Source organism: Fukomys damarensis, unplaced genomic scaffold (genome assembly GCF_012274545.1).
Source record: "Fukomys damarensis isolate Sample0158 unplaced genomic scaffold, DMR_v1.0_HiC HiC_scaffold_33, whole genome shotgun sequence".
NCBI classification, from domain to species: domain Eukaryota; kingdom Metazoa; phylum Chordata; class Mammalia; order Rodentia; family Bathyergidae; genus Fukomys; species Fukomys damarensis.
The window spans coordinates 27,373,895-27,383,927 of NW_022900945.1; the positions used below are offsets into that span (position 1 = coordinate 27,373,895).

The 10,033-nt window shown below is 31.4% G+C and overlaps 1 protein-coding gene across 4 annotated transcripts in view; it reads right to left on the minus strand.

Moving 5' to 3' along the window:
* The window catches only part of Arhgap29 (Rho GTPase activating protein 29), a 69,011-nt gene that overhangs the window by 18,229 nt on the left and 40,749 nt on the right, over positions 1-10,033 (minus strand). For all 4 annotated transcript variants that reach the window (XM_010608039.3, XM_010608037.3, XM_010608038.3 and 1 more), the window contains exons 5-12: positions 9,683-9,752; positions 7,332-7,380; positions 6,772-6,909; positions 5,846-5,907; positions 5,342-5,452; positions 5,170-5,250; positions 4,814-5,002; positions 4,046-4,183 (exon numbers count right to left, since the gene is read on the minus strand). In XM_010608039.3, coding sequence (XP_010606341.1) covers positions 4,046-4,183; positions 4,814-5,002; positions 5,170-5,250; positions 5,342-5,452; positions 5,846-5,907; positions 6,772-6,909; positions 7,332-7,380; positions 9,683-9,752 — 838 coding nt within the window. The remainder of the gene's footprint in view (positions 1-4,045; positions 4,184-4,813; positions 5,003-5,169; positions 5,251-5,341; positions 5,453-5,845; positions 5,908-6,771; positions 6,910-7,331; positions 7,381-9,682; positions 9,753-10,033) is intronic.

Consider the following 10,033-nt stretch of genomic DNA (forward strand, 5'->3'; position numbering starts at 1 on the left):
AAGAAACAGTTTTTAGTTTCACTGATCTTTCTTTTTATTTTGTCACTTTTATTGATTTCTACGTTTTATTCTGTGTTTTTGATTCAATCCTGGTTGTAAAACAAACCACGACAAATTTAGGAGAACTGAAATCATATAAAGTACTCCCATAATAGAGTTAAATAAGAAATCAGCATCAGGAAAATATATAGAAAATTCTCAAATACTTGGAAAATTAAACTTCTACATTATCCACAAGTCAAAGATGAAATTTCAAGGGAAAATATTTTGAATTAAACAAGATGAAAATACAATTCAAAATTTATGGGATATAGGTTAGCAATAAAAGCATCAACAATTTGTATGAGAAAAGCAAGAAAGCCTCAATAAATAATAAAAGCTCTGCCTTTAAAAAAAATTAAAAAATGATAAAGTAAACCCCAAACAAGCAGAAATAAAAAGCAGAAATCAATGAAATTAAAAGAAGAAAAATTGAGATCAGTAAAATTTATAAACTTCTCACCAGATTAATGAGAGGAAGAGAGGAAAGGGAGTGTAAACAAATTATCAGCATCAGAAATAACACTAGCAAAATGAACCTAGCAATATATAAAAGGGACAATGCATCACAATGGAGAGGGGCTTATCCTAGGAATGTAGGACTAGATCACCACTCAGATATCAATATAATTCACTATATTAACAGGGCAAAGAAGATAAACTACATTATCACATCAAATGATGTAAAAAACCATTTGATAAAATCCAAGTTATTCAAGATAAAAGTCACAGCAAACTAGGAAAAAATGAAATTCCTTAACCAGATAAAAGGAATCTTCAAAGATACAGCTATCATATTTAATGATGAAAGACTGAATTCTTTCTCCCTAAGAGGGAGAAAAGGCAAGGATGTTTTTTCTCACCATTCCTATTCTGTGTTGTGCAGGAGAGGGGAAGGAAGAGGATGGGAAGGGGAAAGGGGAGGGGAGCAACGAAGAAGGAGGGGGCCAGCAGAGCAAAGCAAAGGAGAAAGGGAAGGAGGGAATACAGATTGAAAAGGAAGATATAAAACTGTCACTATTTAGGGATAACATGATTTTCTATGTAGAAAGCTCTAAGGAATCTACAAAAACCCCAAAACAAGTTAATGAGTTTAGTAAGGCTGTAAGATACAAAACCAGATATAAAAATTGTTTTTAAATATTATAGAACTAAACTGTATGAAATTAAATGTACTTATGCATATACAATTTGTGTGTGTGTGTGTGTGTGTGTGTGTATATATATATATATATATATATATACACACACATATATAGAGAGAGCACTCATGATAGCCTTCAAGATAAACATACAGATTTAAATTTAACAAAATTTTTTAAAGATTTCTGTTAAGAACTAAAAAATGCTGATTTAAAAAAAAATCAAACATCTAAACAGTTAAAATGCTACATATACGAATCAGTTCTGCACAATGTAATCTAAGCTTTAATGCAGTTCCAGTTAAAGTGTTAGCAAGATTTTTTTCCCCTAAATATAGACAAGCTAATTCTTTTTTTGAAAGTTGAAGGATTTTAAACACAATTCTGAAAAAGAATAAAGTTGGAAGATCTACCTGATTTTTATGGCTTGGCATAAAGCAACAGAATTAAGACAGTGATACTTAGGCAAAAAGATAAATATATTAATAAAACACAACAGAGAATCCAGAAAGATACAACACAAATATGGTCAACAGAGTTTTGAAAAAATGCAAAGTCAATTTAATGGAAATGGCATAGAATTTTCAACTAATAGAATGGGAACAAGTGGTCATCTATATTAAAAACCATTTTTTTTTGGTTTACGATATTTTGACATCTTAAAAAGAATCCTAGCTAGCGAGACTGCCCATTTCTGGGGCAGCCAATTTTTAGATACCCAAGGGTATCTTTCATATGCAATCAACTAGTGCAAGCCTATAGTCCAAGCCAATTCCATAGCTAACTTGTACCAAGCCAACTATTTCTACTACCCTATATTATCCCAGGAGTGGGCACCAAACAGCTAGAAACCATCCCTATGTCCCAAAGTCCATCAGAATTATTCAAACTAGCAGATCTTAAACCATTACCTCACCTACTTTGCCTTCCTTGGAAAATCTCAATGAACTCTCTGACTCTCACTCTTTCTGTGGTTAAATCTGGTTATTTTCCTTTAAGGCGTTGTGCTATATGAGACTTCCCCTTCTCTCAGGAAATGTAAGCAAATAATTTCTCTCAATGGCACTGACTTCTCTGTTTTGGTGCTCAGTCATTAATTAAAATCTTACAAGTATAGTTTTTTGGTACTGGGGATAATTTTAACATAACAGCTAAAAGTGAGCCCCAATATGACTCACATTAAAATTAACCCAAAATGAATCATATATCTAAATGTGAAAGTGCAAAATTTTTAGAAAACTTTGTGACCTTGGATTAGGTAAACTTTGTGACCTTAGATGTAACATCAAAAGTGGAACCCATAAAAGAAGAGACCAATAAGCTAGAGTTCATAAAAAATAAAACCATCTGCTTCCTGACAGTTAAAAATATTAAAATACAGATTATCAATTAACCCCTAAAAAGATTATCAATTATCATTCGTCATTCTCGAAATACAAAATAAAACAACAACTAAACCACACCTGAAATTTAAAGACAACAAGTGACAAAAGTCATGGACAGAGAACAATTGGAATTCTCATACACTACTGATTACAGCCACAGTGGAAACATTTAGCATTTTCTTAAGTTAGATATGCTTTTAGGATACCAACCAGTAATTGCACTTGGGAGTATTTATTCTAAAACATGAAAACTTTAAGTTCAACAAAAATGTGCAAATAAATATTACTGTAGTTCTGTTTATAATTACTGCCAAATGGAAACACCACAAATGTCCAAAGGTGAAAGGATAAACAATGTGGTAGTCATGTAATGGACTACTATTCAGCAATATAGAGAAATGGACTATTGATACAGGCATAATATGTAAATCTTAAAAGGCACTGGGCTGTGTAGAAGTCTGTCTCAAAAGGTAACATATTATATGATTCTATTATTTATTCCCCGCCCCGTACTAGGCATCCAACTCAGGACCTTGAGCTTGTGAGACAGGCATGGTGCCACTGAGCTAAATCCCTGGTCCTATGATTCCATTTATATGATACTGTGGAAATGATCAAATTAATAAGATATAGAATATAACAGCACATGCTAGTGGTTAGGGGAAATAAGTTTGACCACAAAGAGGTAGCAAGAAATAATGTTTTTCAAGTGATAGAATTGTTCTGAATCTTGACTGTGGTAGAGGTTTCACAAAGTTGTACATGTTTTTAAAACTTGTGAACTGTACACCAAGTTTCTAAGATTTAAATTATTTGCAAAAAATGTTTTAAAGAGGCAAATGAAAACATGTGAAGGTAGAATGCTTTTATTTTCTGGTACCAAGGATCGAAGTCAGGATGAGTATGAGGCAGGAGTGGCGCCACTAAGCTAAATCCTGAGCACAGAGTACTTTGTCTTCAAATAAATAATTGACTTCAATTTAATATTTAGTTTTTCAAGTTTTGAAGAATCAACTTCACAGTACTGATAGAAGTTCTAGGGGTCAAATCAATTTTATCAACCAAGGCAAGGAAAACAATGATTTAAAAGCAATCTCAAATTCTCACACTTCAAAGGGAGACAAATTTATAAAATAACTCAAACTCTGTATTGCTACTAGAAATTGAAAGTTAATTTTCAAACATGTTCTATTAATCTTGGAATTTAAATTTCTTAAGAGTTGAGTTGTTAACTCTTCAGGCATCCCTTTCTGCAGAAAGTAAGTCTACTCTTTCTTCTTTTTTTTCTACTTTTTTGAAACAGGGTCTTGCTTTGCAGTGCAAGTTGGCTTTGAACTGATTATGTATCCCAGGCTACTCTTGAACTTACAGCAATCCTCCTGCCTCAGCCTTCAGAGTGCTGCACTTACAAGGCATGTGCTATCATATCGAGCTATTTTTTTTTTTCTTGCCTTCCACAGCACTAAAGAAATTACTTACAGCTTTAAGAGTAAGATCACACTGGAAAACAAGTGTACGGAGTTGTGTTAAAATTTCTCTTTTGGTATTTTCTAGATCATTTCGCCTTTCATCAACATTTGTTACACAAACTTTGTAGAGTTCATTTGCTTCTTCCACCTTCAAGGACGATAGAAAAAAACAACACTGATTACTAGAATTTACATTTGAAAAACAAATACTTATTGTAACTAAGTTAAAATAGCTGAAAAGACTCTATTTATGAAAACTGAAATTATTTTGAATAAAATATTTCTAAAGAGGACAAATAGTAACCTATTTTGGTTGGTGATTCAAGGGCACTTTAATACACAGTCAAGTATAACTTACACTTAATATAGTTTGTCTATAAATGTTCAGTTCTATTTATTACGAATTCAGTAAATTATGTTTCATAGGTAATACAAAGCTTCAGCCCATGCTCGCTAGCAGGTATATACAACTTATATTACACTTACCCAAAAAGTAAACTTCCTGAATTATCAAGTAAAAACATTAAATTACTGCCTTCTGTAAAATGCTTCTTTCACAAACAAAACTTCAAATTCTTAAGCTGCTGAGAGCAGCAGTTCTAAGTGTGGCTCCCTCCCAGAAGAAGTAGCTACAGCATGGATCTTGGAATGTGTTTGGAGATGTAAGGCATCCGAATCTGCCCTGCCCCACTGAATCAGAACCTTCTTCCAGGGAATTCTAACACATGAGGAAGTGTGAGAACCAAACCTTTAACTTTCAAGTAACAAAAAACATTACTTTTTGAAGAGCCTCCTCTTCTAATCTTCGTTTTTTTTCTAGTTGCTTGTTGAGATTTTTTACTGATCCACTACTGGAACACATATGCTCCTCTTCTGCACGAAACATGGAAGATTTTGCTTTTTCATATTCATCTTGACGTTGCATGCACAACAATTTTGCCTTTTTAAGAGCAGTTTCTGTTTCAAGCTACATAGAAAAGAATATTAAACACGAAATATGAAATTCAACAGTAGGTTCTTTAGCATATTCAGGAAAATGGGTAAAGCAGTATTTTAGAAAAATTACAAAGGTAGGCAGTTATACACTAAGATAATTTTAGATTATCTTAAATGATGCTCTATTATAATACTAACCATTTTACTTTTTTCCTGTTTCCAAAGTTCTTTTATTTCTTTCCTTTGTTTTTCCATTTCATTTTTTCTCCCAAGTAGAGGCTGTCAAGAGTTTTTTAAAAAGAAAGAAAAAAGCTGTTTATAATATAGTGCTGTAAAAATGTGTACAATACACATATAGATTAATTTTTACCTGCACAAATTTGTTGGCTTGTAGAGTTGCAATTGTTTGTTGTAAAAGGTGACTGCTCTCTATATCATCAAGAAGAGCACTGCTAAATACAGACTGCAGTGGCATAAACGCCTAGAATTTAAAATTGAAAAATAAATTTTACAATACAAATGTCACTAGAGCTCCAGACTCACCATTACTCTTCCTCAAAAAGAGAAATTTTAATTTTTCCCTAGAAAAATGACTAGTTATGTGACTGAATGAGAAAAATACTGAAAAGTTAATTGTAATTATGAACCAGTTAGCAAAATTAGAGGCCATCGAGTTTATTTTCATAAAATTGTGAATTTCCTAGTTTTAAAAATAATGAATAGCCATTTAGATTTAATCGATTTTTTAAAATAGAAAGACAAGCAATGAAATTCTTTGCTCTCAGATTTCCTGATTTTGCAAAGCACTATGTATTTGGAAGCTTATATGAGTAGTCTGTTGTTAGCAAATTATACAAATTCATAGACCACTTACTTGTCCAATGTTAGCTCTAGTTGTCTCTGCCAACTTCAGAATATTTCTAGTGGACTCCAATTCTGAAAAGATTCACAAGATATGAGAAGGCAAAATTAACTTAATTTTCCTATCCATACTCTAAAGTGATTTGTAATTCTTCAATTTAAAAAAATGACCATATGGCATATATAGTAAACATCATGATATAATGCAGTCATTCTTAATCACATATACTTATCAGAATCAATCTGGAAACAAATACACTTGCTTAGACTTTACCTCTCTAAGGAATGGAACCTAGGCCTGTGCATTGTCCCTTTAAGTTTATTCAGGTGATTCTGATTAGCATTCCCTATGAAAAATAATGTAGTAGAAAGAACACAGCTTTGGTAGATTCTATTTTCTTCCAGTTATGCTATATGGCCTTAAGCAAATCTGCTACATGACCTTAGGAAAATCACTTGTCTCAGTTGCAAAATGGAGATAACAATGCTCTTCTTGCCTTCTCAGTGGTTGGAAGGATTAACTGAGATAATGGATATGAAAACATTTTTTAAATTGTAAAATACTAGGGTAGATTAACTACCAAATGTTTCTTCTAACTTCCACTGACTTCTTTTATACATTCATTGGTGCTTTTATGTCCTTTTACTATATTAACTTGTTGCATAAAATTATGACTTTTTAAAAGGTGGAGATAAATATTCTATTTGTTTTTTTATTCCTAAGTCTATTGGCTGGCCCACAGAAAATATTCAATAACTATATTTAATATAAGGAAATCTCTATTTCAGGAAAAAAAATGACTTATTACAATGAAAATTAGTAATGACTTTTTACAATGAAACACTAACTTGGAATCATAGTACTCTGTAGAAAATGAATAAAAAACAATTCAGTTCTTATACTCCAGAGTTAATCAGATGATCTGAAGAACAACTTACCCAAGTTAAGCTTTCTTTCAACCCATGACACTATGTTTTTGGTATATTTTGACCATGTTTTAGCATATGACAAAGCCAGTTCAACAGAGTCAGTGTTCTTTAAAAACACATTGTCTAGTTCGATAGGAGAAAAATTTCCTGAAAACAAAATTATCAGTGGAATATATGTTAGAGACAGCCACACAGTAATTCGAAAGAAGTATTACGATTCCTAGATGTTTTTCAATAAAAATTAGTTTTCAAAAATTTAAGTGATAAGTTCATAAAGTTTAAATTGTTTCAAATTAGAATGTATTTTTAACCTTTATATTTCTATTATTCATAGTTACAAGCCTTATATAATTCTTAAATCAGTCTATATATATAATGACATTATCTATCTCTCCTGTGGGGTTTCCCACTTAAGCTGTATACATTTTGCATTTGACATAAACACAGTAGATTACTAAACAATATAAGATTAAGTAAGATTACTAAGCAATGAGAGATTAAGTAATCTAAGATATTTTTTAAAAAACTGCAAAATGTCTGACAAAAGTTGTAAGTATTCTGAGCATTACCTTTTTCATTGGATGAGTCCCCTGAATCCACAGAAATGTTTTCACAAGTCTTATAACATGGAAGAAAACAAATTTAAGATTAGAGAAAAGACAACAAATCTGTCAGAATTTTTTCACCTTAATTAGGTACTGTGCTAAAGAATTTCAAGTATTTAAAACTCAAAGGGCCTGAGAAATGTTTAAATAACAGAACACTGTAAAAATTATATGGCTTTTTTTATTACCATGTCTCACAAGATCCAAAAATGTTTATTTTTATTTATTTATTATTTTTGGCACCAGGGATTGAACTCGGGACCTTGAGCTTGTGAGGCAGGCAGCGGAATCACTGAGCTAAAAATCCCTGGCCAACATCATTGTTTATTAATTGTATTAGTTAAGGCAAAACTTTCAGCAAATCCCCAAAATATTGGTAGGTTAAAGACACAATCAAAATAAACTGCTGACATAAATAGATGATATCGATCTTTCTTACCATTTTATTATATAACAAACGTGTCTTTGAAAGTTTTTTGGATGGCTTAGTACAGAACTTTCTGTGATGATGCAAATGCCTTATGTATGCACTACCCTAGATGGTAGCTACTAGTTACATTTTAATTACTTGAGCATTTAAAAAGAAGACAGTGTGACTATAAAGTGAATTTTAAATTTTATTTAATTACCAATTAATTTAGATATAAAAGGTACGTGTAACTAGTGGCTACCTTATTAGGTGGTGTAAAACTTCATCTAAAACATTTGTTAGATCTTAAATTTTATCTGATTGGTTGTACAATATGTAGTATGTAGAGATTCAATACAAAAGGAATCAAAGAGACCTAGTCTGAAGGCTAGCTCTTATTTTTTTTTTTTTTGGCTACTAGCTCTATTAGTAACTGTATGACATTAAGCTACATGTTTAAGCTTATCTAACTTTAGTTTGCCCTTCTGTGAAAAGAGGATAGAATATTATATATTAATGAATCTGTTTTAAGAATTAAGATAATACAGGGTTAGCAACGTGGTGGGTACCTAGTAAGCACTATTAAATAAAGTATAGCTATTATTTTAAAAGGATATTTTTCAGGACCCTTAATCAAACAATGTAGTTTTATTTTAAGCATTATATCATCAGTAGTTTCTCAATTCCAATGTTTAGGGCAAATTGAAATCTCAAAAAAGGAAAATAAGGTTAAAAAAAAAGGAAAAAGTATTTTTTATTAAGAATCAGTACAAGGCTGGGCATTTAGATCAGTGGCAACATGCCTGCCTTGCAAATCCAAGGTCCTGAGTTCAATCCCTGGAACAAACAACAAACAAACACCCCCCCAAAAAAAATCAAAAAAGGAATCAGTATATCTATGTACCACAGAGGCATATGAATAGAAAAATGGTTCACACCTATAATTTAAGTTGTTCAGTCTTGCAACACATAAAATTTCTGATCTTCTGAAGTATCAGCAACAGTTTGAAAAGGTAAAATTAAGGAAGAATCGTGAATAACAGAAAAATATTTAAAGATTTTAAGTCCTCTTTATCCTCCTTCATTCCTCAAATGCATGGCTATAGAAATAATCATCTTTTTTTGTAGTATTATAGTGGATTTAATAAATGCCTTAAGTAGCCATTTATATTTTTTGCCTTTTTAAGAAAAATATAAAGTTTTTATATTATTTTGACATAATGTAAGTTCATGACATTCTTCCAGATATTTGTTGAAATCTTTTTCTGCTATGTCCAGGATGCAGCTTTTTAAAATATCTTGTGTTTAGTGAAAAAAACAGTCAACCGAACATACTACTATAAATCTTTAAAGCAGTACCTCCACACATTCCTCATGTTCTACTATTCCAAAGTAATTGTTCTACCAATGAGAAATCCCTATACTGTGACACAGTTATTGGGATCCTCTTAGAGGCACTTTAGACCCACAGTGATGTTAACAGATGTTTCATGGTAACAAACACAAATTGTAGTAGGTGTGAGAAAATTAACATCCTCTTTATTTTTTGCATATTTTTCTAAGTCTCACCAATGTTTAATATCTGTGGCAATGTCTGTAAGGGAAAATAATTAAGAATTCCTTACTAAAACTTTGGACCTTACAATATATGACTGATTATATAAAATGCTACAGAATTATTAGACATGTTCTTTTAACAATATATTCCTACTTATAAAGCATAACCAAATTACTGCTCCACAAAGTAATCATATTATCATATTAAAATGAATTGGTCTATTTTCTCAGCACAATGTGGTAATTTGTCAACTTAAAAATATCAAAGAGTAGTGCTGAGATTAAGATTAGGAAACAACTGAAATATTAAAAGTAGTAAAAGCTTTGCTGTCACACAAACTTAGCCTACCTTATCCTGAGATACAGGCAGTCGTAATGATGAATTATTGATGATATCACCCATAAGAAAGTTTGTAAGGCTATCCAGGGAGGTAAAAGAAGAAATAAAAATAAAAAGATAAATCAATACACTTGTCACAGCTTTACATTCAATTTATCATCTAGAATAAATTCTTTTAAGAACCTGAGGGAAAAAAAAAACCCTTAGCAACCCATTCATATAAATCATAAATATAATCACTTGCAAAGGAATGTTGCTTTAAATATTTGGCCCTAAAGACACCTGAAATATACTAAAATAAGGTAACACAGAATGCAGCTTTTGCAAAATTGTGGTAGTAAGTGATTCTAGGTAATACTC